Here is a 24816-nt window from a genome sequence, read left to right as displayed (position 1 = left end):
CTCGAAAAATCGTTAAGATAACAATTAGAAATAGAAAAAAAAAACATTAAAATGCATTAAAATTAGACAATATAATTTTTTTCCATCAATTTTCTAAATTCTAACTACTGTCTTAACTTTTATCACATATTTTCAGAAAGTTTAACTTAAATTCAATTGATATTAACAAAAATTAAGTAAGAATCTTCCAGAACTAGTTTTATTCAAAATATATCTGATCATAAATACAAAATGTTGGGTTAAGTTGTTATATATTTAATATATTTATTTTATTTTTAAACTTTATATTTAATAATTAATACTAATTAAAAATATTTATTATTATATATTCGATCTCTTAAATTTTAAAGATCACAATATTATTTATTTATCTCTTTCAATTTTAATATATATATTCCTTATATTATATTTATTTATATTTAATTTATTCAAAATAAATATAATTATAAAGTATGTTGTTTTGTTGTCGGCCATACTAAGGTGAAAACACCGGATCCCATTCGAACTCCGAAGTTAAGCGCCTTAAGGCTGGGTTAGTACTAAGGTGGGGGACCGCTTGGGAAGTCCCAGTGTCGACAACCTTTTTTACTTATTTTCTTACTTACATATTTTATTTATAATAGATTAAACATTATTTTATTTAAAAATATTTAATTTAATTATATTTATGTAGGCAAAGTATGATATATATTTTGCTGTCGGCCATACTAAGGTGAAAACACCGGATCCCATTCGAACTCCGAAGTTAAGCGCCTTAAGGCTGGGTTAGTACTAAGGTGGGGGACCGCTTGGGAAGTCCCAGTGTCGACAGCCTTTTTTTACATTTTTTCTCTTAAAAACTTAATACAATAACTATTACAAGTTTATTTCATAGAGTTAAAAATAAATTACATAGAATTATAAAATAATATTTTACTTTTTCAAAAAATCTAAGAGATGATTGATATCTTGCCATATTTAATCTGATATTAATTTATTGTTAAATAATTAAATAAGGGATTTATTTATTTGTTTCGTTTCTTTTATTATTTTTTTTTATAATAGAACAAAAAGACTATTTTATTTTAAAAAAATTATTTAAATATTGAATTTCATATGATTTAGACATATTTAAATAGGCATTTTAAATTATATATTTTGCTGTCGGCCATACTAAGGTGAAAACACCGGATCCCATTCGAACTCCGAAGTTAAGCGCCTTAAGGCTGGGTTAGTACTAAGGTGGGGGACCGCTTGGGAAGTCCCAGTGTCGACAGCCTTTTTTTATTTTATTTTTTTAATTTCTTTAATTTTAATAAAAATTTTAATTATTTTTGTTAAAATAATTTTTTATAAAATATAAAAATAATTTTAGATATATTAACAATTAAATAGACATAAGTTTTGTTGTCGGCCATACTAAGGTGAAAACACCGGATCCCATTCGAACTCCGAAGTTAAGCGCCTTAAGGCTGGGTTAGTACTAAGGTGGGGGACCGCTTGGGAAGTCCCAGTGTCGACAACCTTTTTTTATTTGTTAATTTATAACAGAATAAATATTCTTAATATTTTATTTTATATTTTAATAAGATATTTTTTTAAAATTAAATTAAATTATTTAAATTTTATATATTTATAGGCAAAGTATGATATATATTTTGCTGTCGGCCATACTAAGGTGAAAACACCGGATCCCATTCGAACTCCGAAGTTAAGCGCCTTAAGGCTGGGTTAGTACTAAGGTGGGGGACCGCTTGGGAAGTCCCAGTGTCGACAGCCTTTTTATATTTTTTTTTTTAGTCTTAATTAAGATAGAATTTTTAACAAACAGAATATTATTGCTAAAAATATCATTTTTATTATTAAAAGTAAATTAAAGTATTTAAGCATATTATTGAGAATTAATTTTGTTGTCGGCCATACTAAGGTGAAAACACCGGATCCCATTCGAACTCCGAAGTTAAGCGCCTTAAGGCTGGGTTAGTACTAAGGTGGGGGACCGCTTGGGAAGTCCCAGTGTCGACAACCTTTTTTACTTATTTTCTTTTAAATATATTATTTTAATAGATTAAACATTATTTTATTTAAAAATATTTAATTCAATTATATTTATGTAGGCAAAGTATGATATATATTTTGCTGTCGGCCATACTAAGGTGAAAACACCGGATCCCATTCGAACTCCGAAGTTAAGCGCCTTAAGGCTGGGTTAGTACTAAGGTGGGGGACCGCTTGGGAAGTCCCAGTGTCGACAGCCTTTTTATAATTTTTTTTTTCATCTTAATTAGGATAGAATAAATAACAAATAAAACATTTTTGCTAAAAATATTATTATCATTATTAAAAATAATTGAAAGTATTTAAGCATATTATTGAGAATTAATTTTGTTGTCGGCCATACTAAGGTGAAAACACCGGATCCCATTCGAACTCCGAAGTTAAGCGCCTTAAGGCTGGGTTAGTACTAAGGTGGGGGACCGCTTGGGAAGTCCCAGTGTCGACAACCTTTGTTTTTTTGCACATAAAATGATTACATTTTAAAATATCAATTTTATTCACAACTAAAAATGGTTTATAATTTAGAATTAATAAAAGCTATGAAATATGAAAAGTAAATTTTGCGGTAGGTATTTTTTTTGAAATTTGATTTGAAATTTAGTGTTTGATAATATTATTATTACGAAAGGATGACAAAGAAGAAAATATGACGATAGAGAAAGTTTTAAATGAAATTAAGAATTATGATTTCTAGAAGAATTAAAGATTATGTGTCAAAATTTAGATAAAAGCAGATAAAGAATTTGTTTTTAAATTGATAGAGCAAATGGAAGAAATTTTCTTAGAGTGATTTATAAGTAAGCCCTATGTCAGTTATGTAATACGTCAAATTTTGCTCTCATCATTATAAAAAATTTATAAAAGCTTATAATCGTATTAATTAATAGATTTAATTCAAAATACAAAACAAAACCTCTTTATAACTCAAGAAGTTAAGCAATTTAAATAAATCTAACACTGGAAATAGGTTTATTCATTCTAAAAATAACACTGTCTCTTTTAAGTATTTTCTATTTATATATATTCAAATCAGCATTGTATAAAATAATCACACATTATTCATACTTCACCTTAATTAATTTTCAAGTTATGCTTTATAAAAGATTTTATTATAAAAATTCTTTGATTATTTAGAGGTATTTTTTCATAAGTAAAGGGTTTTAGATTGATATTAGGAACAAATCATAGTAAGAATATTTATTTTTTATATTTGATTTTGCTAGTTTTCAAATGACTCAATAAAATGTCTGATATATAATAATTAGTGTACAATAGATTATAAGATTTTATTTATATCGGATTTCAAAAAATTATTAATGAGTGAAAATGATTGAAAAAAAATCTTAAAAAGCAGTAATGACGACTCAAAAAACGTTTAATTTTAATCGAATTAATTTGAAAAAGGGGGCAATAATAATAGAAAAATTCTTAATCCATAGAGAGATGTATTTTGTAAATAAAAATCCGTTATTATTATAATTATTATTCTACTACTTAAAACAATAGAAATTTTTTATATTGAGCGGGGAGGTGAGGAATTTGAAATTAAGATTTTTAAATTAGTAGTCGTATTATTGGTGAATTGAGTCATTACAAGCAAATTGGAGGAACAATTGTCATAAAAAAACTTTTATAATATTAGTACGTAATCCAATTGTTTAAAGACCAATTATTTCACTAGAAAAACATGTTCTTCATTTAAAACAGAAACTGACGTAAATAAAAATTAAATTGGCAATATAGATTCTTACAAAATGCTCAATTAAACCATCAGTACCAGAATTCTTTTTAATTTACAACGTCTTAAATACTGAAAAATGATAAATCAAAGGAACACGAATAATTAATTGGTTGATTTTCTACCTTAATTATATTATATGTTTGAATTTATTGTTTTCGTAACTTTAATTACTTGTTTGCAATCAATACGTAACGATTCATTTAGATAAATCTGAAGATGAGATAATTATAGTCAAATTACAATTTATAAGACTAGGGAAAACAGTTGGGTTACTTCATCACTTGAATAAAAACTTAAATAATTTTTTTTTTTGAGTGTCTTTAAAAACACGAGACTTAAATTTAAGATATTATTAATTTAAATAATAATTTTTATAATAGCTAACAAGCATTCTAAAAAAAAAAAAGCAGTCTAACATTTTAAAAGAAAAACTAAGTTCCGTTATAATTTTTGTAACATTTAAAGTCCGTCCATCATTATAGATCCATTAGTTAGGAATAACAATTAATTTAAAATAGAATTTGAATTCAGTTTATAAAATTTAATACAATCAAAATAATAATTAATTTCACAGAATACTTTGAATAAAGAAAATCAGATACTTTAATCAAATATTTTATTAACCAATTACCATTGTAAAATCAACTAAAAAATTAAGTAAATATATACTCTTTGGAAACATTCAAACAAGCTATTAAAAATACAAGCCCTTATTTTAGTGAATTAATAAAACAATAAAAATGGAAATTGCAACTGAAGTTAGAGACGTTTATACTTTTTCTCCCGGCCCATGCTCTCTCCCATTAGGTGTTCAAAGATCATGCCATAATAGCCTTTGGAACTTTGAAGGTAAATTAAATTTTCATAGATTTTTATTCTATTATCCAAAAAAAAAATTATGCCAATCCAATCATATAAAAACTACCTTACTTAAACATAATTTTTTATTAGATTTAGGTTATGGCTCTCTTGAAATTCCAGGAAATTCTTATGAAAGCAAAATCCTTGTAAAAAAATGCAAAGATAATCTCCGCACTCTTTTCGAGTTACCTGACAATTACTCAGTCATGCTTATGGAAGGAGGTGCCCATTTACTAAATTCTGGAATTCCTTTGAACATGATTCCAGAGGGAGGTTCTGCAAACTATCTTGTTACAGGTTTTTGGGGTGCTCGTACTCACAAAGAATCTCTTAAATTTGGAAACATAAAGCTTGTCCACGAAATAGTACCATGTAAATATTGCATATTGCTTTAATTAAAATAAAATGTAATTTTAATGAAAGGAACTCAATTATTTTTTTGATTTAGTTAATAACCTTTTCCCTCTTCTTGATAAATACTAAAAGAGGAATTAATAATTAACATCAAAAAAATTTGTTAGTTTATTGATTATAGATTGTGTTTTTTTGATAATTATTCAATCATTAAATAAACTCTTCTTTTAATTAAAATACCTACAGAAATGAATTATATTCCTGATGAAAAAGACTGGTAAATAGATACAAAAGGCAGCTATTTCCACTTCACAGACAATGAAACTCTTTCAGGTTTAGAATTCAAGCAAGTTCCTTATGGTAAAAAAAAATTAAAATAATATTTATATCAACTCTTTCATGATGCTAATTTGAATAGCCTCTTATATTTTTATTTAATATATTAAGCTTAAGGGTAAAATATTGTTGCTGATATGACCAGTTCTCTCGGTACTAAAAAGTTAGAAACAAATAAATATGCTGTTATTTATGCTGCTGCTTAAAAGAATCTTGGTATTGCAGGAAACACTGTCGCTTTCGTTAGAAATGATTTAATTGGAAAACCTCAAAAGATGACTCCTTCTTATATGGACTGGAGAAACATGGTTGATGAAAATTTTGATTACAACATGGGTATATACAGCATTTACGCTACAAACACCTACGTTGAATATCTCAACTAAGCTCCAGGCAAACTTGATTATTGGGAAAACCTTGCAAATTAAAAGGCTAAATTGATTTGGGTAAAATAAAAATTATTAAATTAATATTGAATACTAATTAATTTATAATAGGATGTTATTGATGGTTCAAGAGGTTTCTTCAAGCCACTTTGTACCAAGAGAGACCAACGTTCAAGATTGAATATTACTTTTTACTGTGCAAATGGTACTATTTTTTTTTAATTTTATGAAAAACAAATTGTTAATTTTATTTATAGATGAAAAAATAGATAATTTATTCATTGAAGAAGCTGCAAAGATTGGTTTAATTGAATTGAAGGGACATCCTGCTACAAGTATTAATTAATTTTCTTGATATATTTTTGAATTTACTAATTTTATTTTTATTAACTTATTAAAGAGGGTGTAAGAGCTAGCATTTATAATGGTACTCAACTCGAGGGCGTTAAAAAGCTTAGAGATTTCATGCTCGATTTCCAAGAAAAGAATGAGGTGCGAATTGTTAATACTTTATCAAGACTCTGATTTTTTTTAAATAGTTTTTTAATGAATTTATAAATTAAACTAAAATAGATATTAATAAAAAAATAACAACAAAAAATTAATTAATAATAACCATTTTCAAACAAAACAAAAGAATATGTAGATATTATTCAACTAAAGGACTCAAAAAGCAATAAATAGCTAATAATCTATCTATCTATCTGTCTAAATAACTAAATAACTAGCTTTACTACCACTAATAATGACATATAAATTTTACAATTATTAGAAGAATATTTTTTATACAATACAATACTACTTATTTTTTCTTATATATTATATTAAAATAAAATTTATATAAAATAAATAAATCCTTAAAGGTTAAATAATGAAGTTGAAACTTTGCATATTCTCATATCTTTCACTTGTACCTCCTTATTCATACTATTGATTAACTAGATTTCATACATATAGGATACATACATACAAACATACTCACTTCTTTCTACATTTGATCTTACATTGAGTTTATTCATTAGAAACTTTTATGCAAATGTGGAAGCAATAGTAGTCAGCAAACGCAATTTATTGAAGAAAATAAAATTTATTGATCTTTCTACATATAAATTTTAGAAATAAAAGCTTTACTTGCTTGTTGTTTTATATGTTTGTATTCTTTATATGAAAAATATCTTTGTTTGTAAGCCTGTATGAAAATAGTTTTCTAATAAAAAAAGAAATATAAATAAAAATGAATTTATGACATTTTTTATCTGATGCATTACTTAATTAATTAATTGATTCATTTTATTCTTAATTATCAAAATAAAAATAATTTTTTTCAATATGTGAAATACCTTTAAAAAAAAAAATAGATCAATTCAAAATAAAAAATTTGCAAAATTTTCACTCCCCTTTAAAATAATTTAGATTACTTATCATTTAAAATTTTTTCAGAGTGTACTGATGTATGTAATATACTATAAATATAATAATATAGATATTTAACAAATTAAATAAAATACTTTAAGAAAACCTCAAAACAGAGATTTAAAAAGAATCAAAATTAACATTAATAATTTTTAACTCTTAGATTATTAAAAAAAATAAGAAATAAAGCCTTTTTTATGTTAATAAATTATAAATAAATACTAAATTTGATTATTGATTACAAACTTACAACTAACTACCTAACTATCTAACTAACTTAATTATTTACTTAAAATTTTAAATATTTTTAAGTTGTTTATTTCTTTTTAAATATTCAATCAAAATTTATTTCTTTTAAAGAAAATGGAATTCTTTTTTCATCTTTTTAGTTCGAGAGAGATACATTTACTTTTCGAGTATTATAAAATTTGTTGTAAGAAAAATTATTTTAAAAAAATTAATGATTTTTTATTTAGTTTAGTTTAATTCTTCCTGTAACTTAAGGAGATAATAAAAGTTTAATAAATTCTATAAATTGAGGAGAATAGTTTGAAAAAATAGAGGAATTCTATGCCATGTATTTTTCAATGTTGAATGTTAAAATTTTATTTGTTATTATATCTTTTTATACTTTAGAGGTATAATTTTATTCAAAATTCTAGAGATCGAATGGACCATTTTCATATCCTTTAAGAAGAATATCGAGTAAAAGGACGCCTAATGTCCAAGAACTCTAATATTAGGAAGGTTCTATTTTGTAGTTTGAAGAAATAATTTCGGGAGCTAAGTATTTCATTGATTAAATTGGCATGCTTTTAGGATTCAAATTGAAAGTAGAATAAGAGAAAATAGGTATTTTGAGCTTCTTTTTAGAATCAATAAGTATAGTTGTAAGTTTAAGAGATTAAATAATTTTTAGTTTGTTATCAAACAGGTAGTTAATGGGTAAATAAATTTAAAATATCATATCTAATATGACTTCTTCTGGTATTAAATCATTTTGTGTATAATTTTTCATTAGAAAAGATTTTAAGTTGCCTTCGTATTATTCAGTCACAGTGTATATATTTTTATCATCTTCAAAGAAATCAAAGTATCTAACAAACATTCTAAGATGCTAATATCTACAGCATTCATTATTGAACACATTTTTTAAATATTCAGACCTAAATAACCCTTCAATAGGCTAATTTTAAAATAATTTTGGAGTTATTCTCATTACTTTTGGTATAAATTTTAGATATTCCTAGACTTATCTCCAATTATGAGCAGTTTGCAAACCCTAGTTCAATCTTGGAGAATTGCTATGAATTTAACTACTTGTGAAATAATTTTATTCTTTTTCTTTTTTAGAATGTTCTTTATTAAACTCCTAGCAATAATAAATATTTGAAATCGTAGCTTAAATATTATACGAAAAAAATATTTTATAATTGCCTTTTTCCATAGTTTATCCTCTATTTACTATCTTTTAATATTGAGGTAGAAGTCGATTCATGTAAATTAAATGATCGATTTCCCATGGATTTAACTATTGAACATTACTCTCCTAATTAATCAAGCTATTTCTAGGCTTATTAGGTGAAGGAGATTTTTTTCTCTTTGTATTATCATCATTTTTTGAGTCTAAACCTTTATTTAATTGCTTATTCATTATAAACCACAAATTTTTTTTCTCTCTTGTATATTGTTTGTTTAAGAAAATTAAGTTTTAAAAGTAAATCCTTTAACTGATAATAAATAGACTATTTAAAACCAAATTTTTTGTTTAGATAATTTGAGTAAATTAAATTAAAAATAATTTTAATTATTTGATAATCTTTTAAATTTTTTTTAAAAATTATTTTTAGTAAAATTTTAAATCAAAATATAAAAAATAAATACCAAAAATGAATGAATGTATTTATTTATTTTATTGAGATTAAAAAAACTAATGTAAATTAATAAAATAAAATAAGCAGAGTATTTAAGATACAAAAATACATGCTTTTTAAAGTTTTATGATCTTTTTAAATTCTTAAACCTAAAAAAAAGGAATTTATTTTTTATCTTTTATGTTTTGGGAAATAAATTTTTCATCAATAAAATGTATTTTTAAATATTTTTTATTCTAACAAATTTACATTAGTAGCTTTACTTTATTTTTGAGATACATAATTAAAAAATTAGTAAACAGTAGGAAAAGATTATTTTTTTTAATATTTTTTTGGATGTTTAGTTTCTAAAAACTATAATGTAAATTTAATTGTAATTTATTACTTAATCAATATGAATTGTAATTATTTAGTATGTGTTATAAAAATATAATTATTAAAACTTTTACCAACCAATATTCATTTAATCAAATTATATAAACAGTTTATAATTTAATCAAGAAAAAGAAAGTAGAAGAAAAAAAAATTATTATTGAATTAAATAGTTCATATAAGTTTGTAAGTAATGGATTTATAAAGATAGGAGCAAGAAATCCGCTTTTATACAATATAAAAGGACATATAGAGTTCTAATTATAAAATTAAAAAAGAATTGGAATTGATAAATAATAGAAACTCTATGTCGCTAGTAGCCTTTCCAGAATAAGGCTATTTTCTTGAGAATGATAGTATTTCTCCTAACGATGCTTCGATTGTAGTAGGAGCATACAATAAAGTAATAAAATCTGATTTTCAGTAAATTAAATTTAAAAAATATAATCAGTAGGTTTAAAGATATTAAGAAAATGGATAATCTGATGATGTTTAAATTTCCTTTAATAGCTCAAAGATAAGTACTAGTTTTAATTTATAAATACAAAAAGATTGACATTATTTTATTTTATTTATTTAATTATTTATATTTATAGATGAAGCTGAATTATATCCTAATTAAAAGAACTCAAGTCCAACAACTTATTATTAAGCCAAAAGTTTTAACAATAGTACATAGGAACTAAATTTTAATAATGTTATAGGTTAATATGTGAATAGAGATCTATAATAAAAAGATAACGAGCAAAGTAGAATTTTAATTTTACTTTAAGATGTATTTTTAATACTTACTTATATTTAAAATAGTAAATAAAAATGGAATTCAAGGATAGTTGGTTTCTTAAAAATAATAATAATAAATTGATTCTGAAAATTAAAATAATCCAAAGGACAACCAAGTGTAAATCTAAGTTAAAAATATTCAGTAGTCTATGAGTAACAATGATACTATTTCTTCTTAGCCACAATAGTTGTTTAATAGTCATGTTAATAATAATAATAATAACAAGCATGAAGCATCCTAATTTAAAAAAGAAATTATTTGTTTAGGAAACCCAAAAAAGAAATAAGAAGAAAAAAGGGCTGTAACAAACTGGCACAAAATGAGAGAGTTATACAAAAAAAATAAACCAAAGTAGCAAATAACATTGGAATAGTATAGATTAATTAATGACTGGGCGAGTAATGAATACAAGATAATTCCAACAGCAACTTAAATGATGAATTTGTAAAATGTAAAAGTTTTAAAATAAAAAAACAAAATTAAAAAAAATTCAATTATACAATCAATCTTTTATGTTTCAGATTATGCAAAACAGTTAGAAAAAGCTATATTTCCTAAATCTGATTCAATGATACCAGTAATTTCTATAGACTCCACAGTTGTATTTCTTTTTGAGTGCTATTTATATCTACTTTATTCCTTTTTCTTAGTATATAATTGGATTATTGTTGTATTCTAATAAATAGATTGCAATCAGTGCGATTAGTATTAGTAGTCTTTACTACTGTAAATTATCACATTATCTTCCCTGCTAGAATGTGTCCTTAACTTTAATAAATCTTTTGTATCAAAAGGAGAAATTATTTTATAAAGGAGTTAAATCTCCTTAAACTATTTAAAAAATAATTTTCTTTCAGATTTTATTTTTTTAGTTTTTGTGGTTATGATTCTCACAACTTACGATAATTTCAGCTATTTAAGAATTTATTTTAGATTAGGAACTTTTATAAAATTGAAATCCTATTTCAAATTAATGTAAGATGTAAATAGTCACTTTTAAATAAATACATAAAATCATTTCACTTTAAGCATGCTTGGTTTGATCAGATCTTTCTTTTTGTTTTCCCATATTGTCTCTTCTTTTTACTATGTAATTCACTTAATTTAATTGTTTTCGGATATTGAGATTTCATTTAAAAATGTATTTTAAAATTATTAGATTTAATCAAAGATTACCCACTATATTGATGATACAATTTAAACATGGGTTTACCTACCTGATTTTAAGAGCTCGTCTTAGATAGATTTATATGTAGAAAGCATGAGTCGAGTTGCTTTTCTTTTTATAGGAATAACCCATAATAGTGATAATACTAATAATTTTGAAAAAATATTTGAAATAGCTACCTTTTTTTTAGGAATAACATTTTTTAGCTTTATCATTTAATAAAGTACGTTAATTAATAAATAAAACAGAGTTCTTATTAGTTAATTAATTAATTTATTTTCTGAAAAAATAGGTATAAATGACTTAAAGGAGTCCTAGAAAAAAAAATATAAACAAGCTTAAGAATTTAATTGCTTAATTTCTTATTTAGGAAAGTAGAAAATTAAAACATCTTTGAAAGTTTAAATTTTAAGCTATTTAAAAAGTTATCACACAGAAGAGTTTAACATTGTTAAGAATGAAGGTACATCAGAAGCACTCTCAAAGCTATCAGATAAATTAAGAAAGGAGCTTCTTGTGCAAGTTAATACAGAACACCTTAAAATGTTTAAATTTTTTTCAAATTTTAGTGAAGAAGTAAAATTGGGACTAATGAATATAATGGAAGAAAAAATTTTTCAGCCTGGATAAATAATATTTGAAGATGGGGAAACTAGTAACTTTTCTATATATCTTATAGATAAAGGCCGAGTTGATCTCTACTATGATACAAGAAAGAGTGGAAGTAAGTATTCAGTTGTCAAGGAAATTGTTAAAAATGAAGTATTTGGGTCTATATCTTTTCTAACTGCTTTTCCGAGAAAATGTAGTGCAATTAGCAAAGAAATTTCTTCAATAATAAGCATCGATCGAGATTAGTTCCTAAATTTGCTTAAGACTTCAAGTTGTTATTTTACTTATCTTTTATATTTATATTTCTTTTAATACAATTTTACATTCTTTAGGAGAAGAGAAAGACCTCCAAATTTTTTGTTAAATGAAAGATAAATTTTTAAATAATGGAGACTTAAGTGTGTTAGATTTGAGTTGCTACTAGTGCGGTTCAGATAGTCATTTATCAGATTAATGCGTTAAAACACACTACTATATCCATAGAAAAGCAATACTGAAAACACTATCTTCTCACTATAAAATTCTAAATAGGAAAAAATTCAAAAGATTTAGAGATGAAAAGAAACATTCTTTAAAATTAAATGCTGATATCTAGAAACATGTTGCTGAGTTTATAGAAAAATTTGATGAGTAGATTAATTTTCTGTAGGAAGATATCCACATGAAAAGGTTCTAGAAAAATTAGTCTTAAGTTTTTTCACATAACGTTCTTCGACAAACTAATAGTTCTGAATAAATATTACCTATTTAAGATTCTGATGATCAAATTGATTATTAACAATCATCAGAATCTAGCATTGAAATGGATGAGTAAAGCAATTCAAACACTAAAACTGTTTCAAATACCAGTAAAAACTCCTAGAATTTTAGTGAGAATGATTTGGATCTTTAAAATTTTTAATAAAAATAAAAAAAAAAATAAAGTGCTGATAGCCAAAAAAATCTTTCAAATGAAAATAATTAGTCTAGTGGTAGTGGGTTAGAAGAAAGGAAAAAAATTAAAAGACAAAGAAGTGGTAGCATGAACAATTTATCTTAATATTAGTAATAGCCTTCTATCACTAAACAATTAGAAGGAGTTAAAAGTTGTTTATCTAATCTAAATTCTATGCCTTCTAATCATTAAAACTCTCATGTTGTTAGCAAAAGAATGAGTCAGAAAAATAATAGCGGGAGTTAAAATAACTAACTTAACTCAGTATAAAGTTCTCTTTCAGCAAACACTCCTTTGACTCACGTAAATAGTGATATTAAAAATGATGAAATAGAAGAGTTTCTTAACATTAACAATGAATAAACTATTAGCAGCATTTTTTAAAACTTTTAACAGAAAAAATAATAAACTAAAGAAATAGGAGGAGGAGATTAGCAACTAAATAGATAAAGAAGCTCTTATAAGCAGAATAGCTCCAAGTAGCCTGGTTCAACTACAAACATGAATGCTAGTATAAATAGAAATTCTATGCAAAAATAGAATAGCTCATTAATCAATAATAAATTAAAACAAAATCATTCACCAAAGATTTCAGTTAGTTGCAGTGATTTAGATTAATAATCTCCCTCTAATATCAATAATAATATTTAACAAAATGGCAAAAAGAGTTTAAGGAACAGCTTGCATGGTAACATTGCTGGTGATAGAAGAAAGTCATCTATAGCTTCGTTTGTCAAAGATAATTTCGAAACATCTTCAAGTACAGAAAGTAATACTACAGAGCTATTTTTTGATCCTTAATTAGCACCTCTCAATGCCTATCCACAAAGCATACCTACATAAACAGCATTTGAGTAAGGAAATATTTTCATTATAGAAGCAGCCCAAAATTAATCTGAAGAAAAGAATTTAAAGAAAACTAAATTCGAAATACTCCAAGAAAAAATGAAAGATGATGATACTGAATCAACCCCTGTTTCTCTTTTAGAATCTATTTATAATGTAGATACTCATAACAATAATGCTATTCAAAATAAGAGAAAAGGAATATTGCCATACTAAACATCCCTCTCAGAAAATATGATGAAAATTGCTAGGTTGTATTCTAAAGGTTCAACAAGTAAGCTATTTAAATTAAAATAATACTAAAAATTATTTATTTATTTATTTTATAATTTAATAATTTTAAATGATTATTTTTTTAACTTATATCTTACCATAAATAAATAAATTTTAATAATAATATAGAAACAAGTTAAATTGGATAAGTATTGAATTTGTAAATGTTGAATTAATATACATAAAAATCTAATTACATTAATCCATTTGATTTTTACAATTTAATGTATTTGGACAGGGCTAAAAGTTACTATTATTACTTCCCTCATTACAATCTTGAAAATATTATCCATGAGATAGATAAACACCATAAATTGAAATAAATTAAACTTTGAATTTAATTGCTTGCTAAGATTTTTAACCAAATTTGTATTAGAATTTATTTAATTTTATAATTTTTATTTAAAAGTATAGAAAAAATTTTGAAACTAACTGTGAATATTCATTAAAATGAAAAATTCATAATATTTTACTTAATATTCTCTATTCTTATAAATTTAATGGTAGCTACTATAAATACCAAAAATTAAAATATTTTTGCTCTTATAAATAACAAATATAAAAATAAACAATTTATTTTTACATTTATTTTTTTCCTAACATATAAACTAAAATAATTAATAGAGTTTAAATTATTTATATTTGAGAGAAATAAAGATTAAAAAATAATTAAAGATGGCATTATTTTAAAATAATTTTAAAATGAAAAAATAAAGAATAATAAATAAATTATTCATACTATTATAAATACTAGAAATTTGATTAGTTTATTTTTGCTCTTATTAATAATATTTATACAAACAAAATTAATTTTTTGATAATTTTCCTAGAATATAAACTATAATAATAGAGTTTAAATAATGTGAGAATGAAAATTATAAAATAATTTAATGAGTGCAAAACTTCTAAATATTTTTGAAAGAAATAAGAAAGGTAAAAAAATACTGTAGATATTCAATAATTAAAGTCCAGAAATTAAGGCCCGATTTCTTAGAAAAAAAAAATTTTGAAATTCAAATTTACCCCAAAACTAAATTGAAATAAAAGAGTTTAAACAAACAAATTGCAATAAAAGAAAATTTAATAAACTTTTAAAGTAAATGAAAAAATACAAATATTTTATAAAATTGAAAAAATAAAGAAAGAAAGGTAAATAAAATGTAATGAACAACTTTTCAAATAAAGTAAATTATATTTCATTTTTATTTAAATAATTTTTGAGACTCTTTAATCAAATCTACTATAACGCTATATAAGAATTTGTAATTCAAAGCTATTTCGTCAGAGAGCTTTAATAAAACATCTTCTTTTTTAAGAGCAGGGAAGCTACTAGCCAAATCAAATATTGAAATGTTACCGTTATCAATTTGTTTTTTGTTAATTACATCTCTTACAAATTAGGAAACACTATCTTTAGCTTCAGCAAGCAAAGGTTCAACTTTTTTCGATATTTCTGTTAAACCTGAAATTAAGATAGAAGCTATTTTTTCACATTCTGACTTTATTTTTTTCTAAAATTCTTGGCAAGCCTTTTTAAGATCTTAGTTTTTCTTCATTGGCTTTTAGATTCTTTATTAAATTTGCTCTTAATTTTTGAATAAAGTTTCAAGGAATTTTAAATGGACAGTGGAGAATCTGTAAAAGTTTTTGAAGAAAGTAATAGGGAAGATTTCATTTTCCGGGTTGTGTTAGAAAATCTCGTGCAACTTCTTTACTCCTTCTTAAATACTATTGCCTTTAGACATTAAACATATTAAAATTAAAAAATTGTTCTTTATATTAATAAAATACTTATTTGTTCAAACTTATTCTTAAGACTTTCAAGTTAATCTCCTGTTGTCTTAGTGTTTAGAGAGATAAATCTGTTTAAGATTTCTGCTAATTCTAAGCTTTGAGTTTAGAAGAGATGTTCAAAGTCATACTTTTAACTGAGTTCGGTAGTCTAGTAATCCTTCTCGGTATGGTATTTTTATAGGTATTCAGGTTTGTTGTAAAATTTAAAATTGGAAAGATTGCTTAACTTGTCAAAAGTGCAGCTTTTTTAGGTTGCTTTTGAGTTGGTTATCAACTCATCTATTTCATTAGAGACAGCAGCTGTTTATTCCTCATTTAATTCTGAATTTAATGTTTCTTTGATCTTGTAAAGTACCTAAGTAGACAAGATGTTAAGTTTTAAGAAAGATGAGTCGTTATAAAGTCCCAAGTAATTCCAATAAAATTTGTGGCTTTGAGTAGAGTATTCGTTGCAGCAAATACTTTGAATAACTCTCATATCAAAATTCCAAACTATTTAATCACTTTCTTTGCTCAGCTTATTCATGCAAAATTGGTTGAAGTATTCAACATTAACATTTAGAGTATTTACATCCTTTTTAGATGCTTCTTTTAATAAAATTTAACTTTTAGCATAGAAAGCCATCATTTTAAAATAACTTTTATTGATCCATTCATCGTATGCTTTAAATTCCCAAATTTTTTCAAAATTATCACTCTTGATAGAAGCAATCATAGCCTTTTAATTTTAATAATATAAAATTTTATTATTTCATGAAATATCTTCATAAAATTATTTCATTAAAACAATTTTTCTTAAAGAAAATTACTTCTTTTGATTCTCTAAGATTTTCGATGTAATATTGGAGTGCATTTGAGGTATTTTCTTCTGCACTTACATCAAAGCCATAATCTAAGGCAGTTGATAAATATAAAAAGCCAAGGGTTTCATATTGGACAGATTTAATATCAAGAGCTTTAATTAAATCATAAACTCTATCCTTATTTCCTAAGACAATACTAATAAGGAGCAATCTAAGTTGGATATCATAGTTAAAACCAGATTTTTTAAGAGCTGCTTCTAGAATAAAAGTTGTTTGCATCAATAATCCAAAAACTTCCTTTGATTCAATGCTTGGTTATCTGTAAATGAAATCCTAAAATTTAAATACAAATTAAATGTAAAATAAATTAATAAAGGAATAATTTGTTTTTAAATATTTACAATTGCTAAATCTGCAGCAATAATTACAAAGTCATCTGTATATAATCTCTCGCCTTTTTCAACATACTTATTTTCAACGTCAGGATAAATTTCTTTATAGTAGGTTGAATAATTTTCGAGAAGCTCCTTCCAAATATTGTAAAGAGCAGGTACATATTCATTTGCAGGTAAACTGAAGAGACTAAATTCCTAGAAAATAATTTTAAGTTTATAGACATTTGTATGGACGATGCATCTATTTATAGCTGAGGTTTCTTTCAAAGCTTCAGTTTAGCTGATGGCATATGATTTTAATGATTTAGGGGTGTCTTTTAAGGAATTGAATATTTCTTCAGGGAAAGTTAAAATTATACCAAAGTATTTGATATAGTCATCAATTAATTCCTTATACTTAGTTTCAAAGTATGGGTTGAGCTCATATTTATCTCCATTTAGCTTTTAATTGCTAGCTAAAATTCTATTAAGCACACCAAATTAAGCCTATATAATGCATTTAATTGCGTTTTTGAAATGATGATGAGTTGATTAAGTGGATTTAAGCAATTGCTTATGACTCTCCAAAGAGCAATAGTATCTCTCAATATGTTCAAAAGCAGGTTTTAAGTCATCTCCACCTTTTACTTCTTCAAATAACTTTCCAGCAAATTGGTTAGAAGAATCAATAGCTTCGATAGTAGAAGTAATTTAAACTTATTTAAAGAGGAAAGAACAGAATTTATCATATGTTTCATACACCATTTAGAACTTTTCCATATCTGAATTAGTAATGAAAGCTTCAAAGTTTTTCTTCAAGACAAGAGAGTAAAGAGAGTGGTCTTGGTTAAATAACTCTTCGAGTTTTTCCAAATGCTCAAGATAATCAGTAAAAGCGTCAGGGTATTTAGTGAGCAAAATAGAAAGCATATCCTTATAATTTTTTTGCTTTTCGTATAAACGATAGTGAAAACGAACTAATTGCTTAGCAAGATTAAGGTCTTTTGCTTTAGAAATTCCTCCTTCAGGATTGAGTGAGATATCACTGTAAATTTTATTGATGAAGAGATTAATTAATTTCATATCTTGTGCTATTTTAGCTGCATCGTTTGTTTCATCTAATTGACAAAGCTAGTAGAACTGGAATACTATATCTGCGAATATATATTTGGTTTCCTTAGTGGCAGTAAATAGTTTCTTTGCAATTTTCTAAGCACCTACAAAATTTGATTCCTTAATACACATTCTAAAAATATCCTAAAGTGTTTTAGGATCCTTATCAAGCTTTTACTTAGTCATATTTTCTTCACAAAGCTCTCTTACTTTGCCTTTTTTTTAGAAAAAAAAGAAGTAAATATTAGAATTTTACATTTGATGCTATTTAATTTAAAACAAGTCATATAAAACCATTTAGTTTAAGATATTTAGTAAATCATTTAGCAAGCTAAAAAGAAATTTATTTTATATCTAAATTGATTTCCTTCTTTTTTTGAGAACAAAATAATTCAATTAATTTATTCATTTATTTATTACCTATCATATCGAGAGGCTGAGAAATGTTCTCTAAAACAAGCTAAATTTCGTTTTCTTATAAGTTTAATAAGCATTATTTTGATGAGAATTCATTAAAAAGCTACTTTGCTTCTCCATAATAAGAAAGCTTAGCATAACAGACGCCTTGCAACAATCTAAGCCATTATTATTCATCATCAGATATCTTGCTTTTATTTTTCTCCTTTCCAAATAATTGCTAAATGCTTTTAAGAGCATTCTAATAATCATGAACGTTGATCTATTCTAAAATATTTTAAATCTTAGCTCTTTACATTTTTTATTTCCTTGAAAACTGCTATTTTTATTTTAAATTTGTGGTTGACTATTATGTTTTTTACTTTTAAAGCTTTTAAATAGAAAGTATTACACTTTTTTTTTAATAAAATTAAAAAGATACTCTTTTTTTCTTAGATTTAATAAATTTATGTGCTTTATATTAAAAGACTTTTCTCTAAACTTTCTACTTGTATAAATAAATTAATAGATAGATATTGATTGCCTTTTTTATATATTTTTCTCACATTAATTAATTTATTTATGTATTTGGTATGAAAATTTGTATTTATTTCATTTTGTAAAAGATAATGAAATATTAAAGGCAATTATTTTCATTCAATATCTATTTGATTATAAATTTAGAAGCCCCATAATAATAATTCGAAGATTATTTTGTCAATAGATAAAGTGAAGAGTACCATTAATTTTAAACAATCAACTATTTATTATATATATGTTAAATTAACAAAGCACTATAATTCACTATGATGATTAAAGTTATCCCTGTCCTAAAACGTTTGTTTGCGGAAAAACTTTAAGGTAAAATCTGACTTTTTTATATCAAAATGGATATCTTAAAAAAAAAATATTTTATGAATTTTATCAAGTAGATTTAAAGCTAAAAAAGTTTTTTTAATCTTGCAATATTTGCATTTAATTAATCAAAGTATTTATAAATTCAATTATTAAAATCAATTAAAATTGTATATTTTAATTATCTAAAAAATCTAAAAAGTTTCCTTTAGTTTCTACTTATTGTTATTTTAAGCTCATTTTATGGATCCTTAAAAGTAAGACTTAAAGAATAAAACAAAGAAGTCCTTTAGGTAATCTCCATAAATCGGAAAGCTATTTGACTAGCAAAAAGAATTGTCAGAAAAATCTTATGACTTTATTGATTCTATAAAAAAGAAAATTCCTCCAACAATTCGCAACATTTCATTATCTCCAATTCAAAAATTAGGGGTAACTCTAATAATAAGTGGTGGAATATTCTACAAAGCTTTAAGTAATTTATCTTTAACTTTAATATAAACTTATAACTTTTATAGGACATGAATTTTCACAATTATTTCATAATAAAAAAAAAGGTGATTGAAAATATTATCTTCTTGCTCAGTAAATTTCTCACTTTGCTCAGATTTTCAATATTTCTTAGTAGTCCTTATAGCTTAAACACATAGAATGATCTATATAATTAACCTTTTTAAGAAGATCAAAAATTCATAATTAGCATTTTAAAAATTATAATGATATAAAAATTTAATTACTATCATAACAAATAAACAATACAATTTATGTAAAAGTATTCATACAAAAGCTTTCTTTTAGTTAGTATTGCTAAATCAAAAATAGTTTTAATTAAAATATAAAAAATAATAAATATTTTTATTTTATAAATTAAAAAAAAACAATTATTTTATAAAATTTAATTTAACCATTAATGAATAAAAAAATGATTCATTATTTTTAATTTTTATAAAACTATTTTTATATATTTTCACAATAATTAGTTCATATAATGTTTAAAAATCATTTAATATGTATATATTTTTAATTATAATAAAGGACGGCTTATAATAAATTATTTATGTATATACTATAAACAGAGTTTTATAGGAAATAATTTCTAAATGTTTCGTTAAAAATTAATGAAATATACAATTTTTTATCTTTATTAATTGGTAACTGATCAAAGTTTTAAGCATCCTGACCAGAAAAAAAAAATTTTTTCATAGAAGTCCTCAAAAAAATTTAATTGGGTTTTATTGCTAGAATCTCAGAAAATTATTTCATAAATTCAATTATAAGTAACTAACTAAATACTTTTTAATATCATAGAAAATATGTAAAAAATGATATAAAATTAAAATTTGAATTATGGAAATACTTTTTTATAATTTAAAAAGCTAAAAAAACAAAAATAAATAAATATATAATTTAGTACTTTTGTTGATAGTAAGCAAGCTTTCGGATAGCTTAATTTAATATTAGAATAGTTTGAAAATACTTATTTATTAGTGCTATAAACAGTTTATCGGACGAATTAATAATATGCAAAGTATGTATGCTTGCCATGTTTGATGCTAATCATAAAAGAATTTATATAGTTTACACTTGAGTAAAACTAAAAATTAAGATTTCCATACAAAAAATCCAAAAAGAATAAATAAAAATCAAATTAGTTTCTTCATTTAATCTCTTTTAGATTATAATTTTTTTTCATTCAAAAATATTTTATATATTGAAGAAACTCTCAAATCTATTATAAATTATATGAAATAATCTGAAGTGAGCTTCATAAAATCATAACACTTGCATTAAGCTCATATTGATTCTCTTTAGCCATAAGCAAAAGTACAAAAAAGTAATACATAAGCATAATCAATTTACGAAAATAACAAAGGTGTTAATCCTTCTCTCAAAGAGACAAAGTGCTGCTCTACCTTCTTAGAATCCTAAAAATCTTTTACAAATTAAAACTCTTAAATAGAACAAAAGTCCTCACTGCTTAGTGCTTAATTTAAAGAAATAAATAGCCAGTAGAACTTTGGTTTACTTGATAATTACTGCGAAATGAGCAGATCTAGATTAGATAATTATTTATATTCAGAAGAAGATAAAGCAAATTTTATTTATCCTCAAGAAAACAACAACAACAAAAATTCAAATCCAAAATATAATTTAAAAACTAACAGAAGTTAGAGTAACAATTGCTGCACATTTGGAAAATATAAACTAGATGAATATGATAATGATGACGATGATGATGATAATTAAGACTTCAAGACATCTTTACTCAACGCTACAAGAATATCAAGAGAAAATAGAGCAAAGCTTCGTAATGATTTGATTCAATCCAATATACTTCAAAATAAGTCTTTTAATAGTGGTTACTGCTATAAGAAAGATGATTAAGATAATTATACAAGTGAAGAAGATTTAATTCTTCCTACTAAAGGAAAATCTATGCTAATTTCAATAAATAATTCTATTTTAAATCAATCAAGAAATCAACATAACAATAATACGAAAGATGCTGAATAACAATAAATTATCATGAATTTGATTGAAAAATGCTGCTAAGAGTATGATTAATAATAAAAATCATAACATGTTATATTCCCAATTCCATAACTAGTCCCAATTGCTGATCAAACTTTTGATCAGAAAAATAGAAGAAGATCTTCTTCACTAAATAACTAGGTCTAAGTTTCCTTACCACCCTAAAATTTTACTAATAAAGTAATATCAGAAAAGATTTCTGAAAATAACGATGAGGAAGAAACTAAAAAAAGCAATGATATTATGCTTGCCACTACTTAATCTTTACCTAGTATAATTAATAGCAAATAATTCTCCTAAAATCCTTAAGAGAATTAGCAAAGCAATCAAAGTCAAATAAGTTAAAATAATAAATTAATTGAGAAATTAAATTAATCTAAAAATTACATAAACGATGAAACTGAGTACTACGATGAAGACTATTATCTCTCTAACTAAAAAGATTTTAATTAAAAGCATGATATAAAATTTCACAAATCTTTCTTTAATGCTGACACTCCAAATAATAATTCTAAAAATAGGTAGCAATCTTCTAATTACAGTATAGGAAGAAGCCGCGAATTTACAGAGAATAACTTAGCTTTTACAGAAATTAATCACTTTACCACAGAAATTCCATCTTGTATCAGAATATCTGAAAAGTTTCCTAAATAATATGAATAAGAAGAACAAAAAGAATATCCACCATCTAATAGCTGTATATTTTTACAATTAAATTATATTTTTATTATAATCCTTATATTTATTCAATAGTCTTAAGATCCAGAGTTAGTCAAGCAAACTTTAATAACATCCATCATTCTAATCAGACTGATTTGATGAGATTAAGTACAACAACTTATGAGCAGTAAACAGTAGGAGGTGCTATTTCTTTATAGACATTTATGTAAACCAAATAGAATGTCTTTTTGTAAGATTGGATATAAAAAAGAAGTTCTAACATTCTTGTTGGTTGGCAAGTATTATCTAATTACCAGTTAAACATTAATTTAATATTTATTTAATATAAAAAGAAAAGATGGCTGGTTTTAAAAAACAAAAAACTTTAATATTTTAAAACAGATTCATCAGCTCATTACTAAGGCTGTATTGATTTTTCTATCCTAACTTGTACAGTTTAAAAGGTATATTTAATTATTTAAATTAAAAATAAATTACAAACAAAATTAATTTATTAAAAAAAAATTAAATTAGGTAGAAAATAAAAAAGGCCAAATAATTGAGTTAAGAATTAAAGTAGAAGATTCAAATAAAACCTTTAGATTCCAAACATCTAAAAAGAGCCAAATAAGCCTTGAAAAATGGGCTGAAGCAATATAAAATTAAATAAACTATTGTACTAAATATAAATTAAGGCCTCGTCATATTACCTAACAAAGAGAATTTTGGAAAGTAAAAAATAAATAAATAAATTCAATTTAATTTAATAAATAAAATATTGTTTTAATTTAAATTTTAATAGAAAGACAGAATATGCCTGAATGAATTCGAAAGTTTAGCAGACACTGGCGACCTAATTTTGTTTAAGTAATTATTAAGATAAAATCTTTAATTTTGTTAAATAGTAAAGTTAATTTGTTTTGAAATATTTATTTAAAAATAATAATGATTAGAGGAATGACCTTTGGTGAAAAGGTAGTACGAAATTTAATAAATTGTGAATATAATCATGTAGGATTAATTTTAAGGACAAATAACGACTCAAATAATTTACTCATTTTAGAAGCTACTGGAGATGAAGGAGTCGGAATCTTGTCTTGGAAAACATTTTTACATGAAAATTGGTAGGAATTATACCATAAAATATCTCTTAGAAAACTCATAATTGAAAGAACAGATGAGATGTTAACAAAAATGGAATCATTTATTAGAGTATTAAATTTCCAATAAAATTATTTGCATCATATTTTATTTATAAACATTAATTAGTACGCGATAGGAAAGGAGTATAGAGTTACCCTTTCAAAGCTATTTAAAAAGAGATCAAATTCTAAAAGTGATTTGTAATAAGACCCTAACAGAACATTTTTTTGTTCTGAGTTAATAGCTACTATATATAAAATATGTGGATTGCTCCCATTAGACATCTCCAGCGGACACTACTGGCCAAGTAAAAATTATATTCATTTAATTTAAATTTAGCTAAAAATAAAAAATATATAGGTAGTTTCGAAGGATCAAGAAATTTAAAATTAATCAATAATGCTTCTCTCTCTGAAGAATTCATTATTGACTTTGAAATTTGAAAAAATTCTAACAAAAAACACCCTCTCTTCCTCTCTCAAATTGCTCTCTTAAATTACTTAGAAATCATAAAATCTCTATCAATTTATTTATTTATTTAAAAATATATTAAAAGTGATAATAAATTTTACTGCAAATAAATTGCAAAAAAAATAAATTATATAAGTAACAAATATAATTAACCCTACTAAAATAAATTGTAACAAACTATTTAATATTTATTTGTATTAAAGAATTTTTACAAATGTCTTCTTTAAAAATATCAAACAAATCAATTTTAATAAATAAATAAATAAATAAATAAATAAATAAATAAATAAATAAATAAATAAATAAAATGTTTTCAAAAATCATCTCAAAAAATAAAAATAAATAATATTTTAAAATCAATTAAAAACATTAGGTATTATAGTAGGATTAAAATAAAAAAATTTCAATTTTTGTTAGAGAAAAAATTAAGTTTATTAATAAATAATAGCCTAAATTTCTTTCTTTTTAACTACTTATTCAAACAAATGATTGATTTAAATTTCAAACAAAAAAACGATCATAATTTAAATAGAATTATATTTTAGATCTTAAATATTATAAATCAATTGATTGTAATAGATTCATGTAAATTTATTTACCAATCACAAATATTATTTGCTAATTTAAAATTAATAAGCTTTTTTAAGCTTAAAGAAGTTTTTTATTAATAATAATTCAATATAT

General features: G+C 23.7%; 8 protein-coding genes across 8 annotated transcripts; 5 read left to right on the top strand and 3 right to left on the bottom strand. All coding sequences in view use genetic code 6, as the record gives it.

The window, feature by feature from the left end:
• Positions 1–667: 667 nt before the first annotated feature.
• On the top strand, positions 668–2827 carry TTHERM_000418279 (hypothetical protein; the record flags this gene model as incomplete). The annotated part of the gene is made up of 3 exons (XM_012795401.1): positions 668–712; positions 2385–2606; positions 2666–2827. 3 exons carry the CDS (start codon positions 668–670, stop codon positions 2825–2827), a joined length of 429 nt encoding a protein of 142 aa, XP_012650855.1.
• Positions 2828–4518: 1691 nt separating this feature from the next.
• Positions 4519–6240, top strand: TTHERM_00418290 (class V aminotransferase; the record flags this gene model as incomplete). Its single annotated transcript, XM_001007290.3, has 7 exons — positions 4519–4627; positions 4730–5011; positions 5240–5353; positions 5441–5775; positions 5827–5920; positions 5973–6050; positions 6116–6240. The coding sequence occupies 7 exons, from the start codon at positions 4519–4521 to the stop codon at positions 6238–6240; spliced, it is 1137 nt and encodes a 378-aa protein (XP_001007290.1).
• Positions 6241–8306: 2066 nt separating this feature from the next.
• Positions 8307–8651, bottom strand: TTHERM_000418289 (hypothetical protein; the record flags this gene model as incomplete). The annotated part of the gene is made up of 1 exon (XM_012795400.1): positions 8307–8651. One exon carries the CDS (start codon positions 8649–8651, stop codon positions 8307–8309), a length of 345 nt encoding a protein of 114 aa, XP_012650854.1.
• A 916-nt stretch (positions 8652–9567) lies between these two features.
• TTHERM_00418340 (cyclic nucleotide-binding domain protein) lies at positions 9568–14147 on the top strand (the record flags this gene model as incomplete). The annotated part of the gene is made up of 8 exons (XM_001007295.3): positions 9568–9777; positions 9829–9895; positions 9971–10123; positions 10182–10735; positions 11318–11549; positions 11619–12209; positions 12271–13992; positions 14128–14147. 8 exons carry the CDS (start codon positions 9568–9570, stop codon positions 14145–14147), a joined length of 3549 nt encoding a protein of 1182 aa, XP_001007295.3.
• On the bottom strand, positions 11012–11227 carry TTHERM_00418330 (hypothetical protein; the record flags this gene model as incomplete). The annotated part of the gene is made up of 1 exon (XM_001007294.1): positions 11012–11227. The coding sequence occupies one exon, from the start codon at positions 11225–11227 to the stop codon at positions 11012–11014; it is 216 nt and encodes a 71-aa protein (XP_001007294.1).
• Positions 14148–15187: 1040 nt separating the features above from the next.
• Positions 15188–18790, bottom strand: TTHERM_00418350 (N-acetyltransferase B complex (NatB) non catalytic subunit; the record flags this gene model as incomplete). The annotated part of the gene is made up of 5 exons (XM_001007296.3): positions 15188–15726; positions 15783–16503; positions 16595–16921; positions 16990–18290; positions 18496–18790. 5 exons carry the CDS (start codon positions 18788–18790, stop codon positions 15188–15190), a joined length of 3183 nt encoding a protein of 1060 aa, XP_001007296.2.
• A 456-nt stretch (positions 18791–19246) lies between these two features.
• Positions 19247–20240, top strand: TTHERM_000418349 (hypothetical protein; the record flags this gene model as incomplete). The annotated part of the gene is made up of 2 exons (XM_012795399.1): positions 19247–19801; positions 19884–20240. The coding sequence occupies 2 exons, from the start codon at positions 19247–19249 to the stop codon at positions 20238–20240; spliced, it is 912 nt and encodes a 303-aa protein (XP_012650853.1).
• Positions 20241–21069: 829 nt separating this feature from the next.
• TTHERM_00418370 (PH domain protein) lies at positions 21070–24621 on the top strand (the record flags this gene model as incomplete). The annotated part of the gene is made up of 6 exons (XM_001007298.3): positions 21070–22555; positions 22612–22817; positions 22872–22982; positions 23053–23250; positions 23321–23385; positions 23472–24621. 6 exons carry the CDS (start codon positions 21070–21072, stop codon positions 24619–24621), a joined length of 3216 nt encoding a protein of 1071 aa, XP_001007298.3.
• Between the last annotated feature and the right edge of the window lie 195 nt (positions 24622–24816).

The sequence above is a fragment of the Tetrahymena thermophila genome (assembly GCF_000189635.1).
Source record: "Tetrahymena thermophila SB210 genomic scaffold scf_8254814, whole genome shotgun sequence".
NCBI classification, from domain to species: domain Eukaryota; phylum Ciliophora; class Oligohymenophorea; order Hymenostomatida; family Tetrahymenidae; genus Tetrahymena; species Tetrahymena thermophila.
The sequence above is the reverse complement of the archived record's forward strand: the minus strand, read 5'-3'. Positions and strand labels throughout refer to the sequence as shown.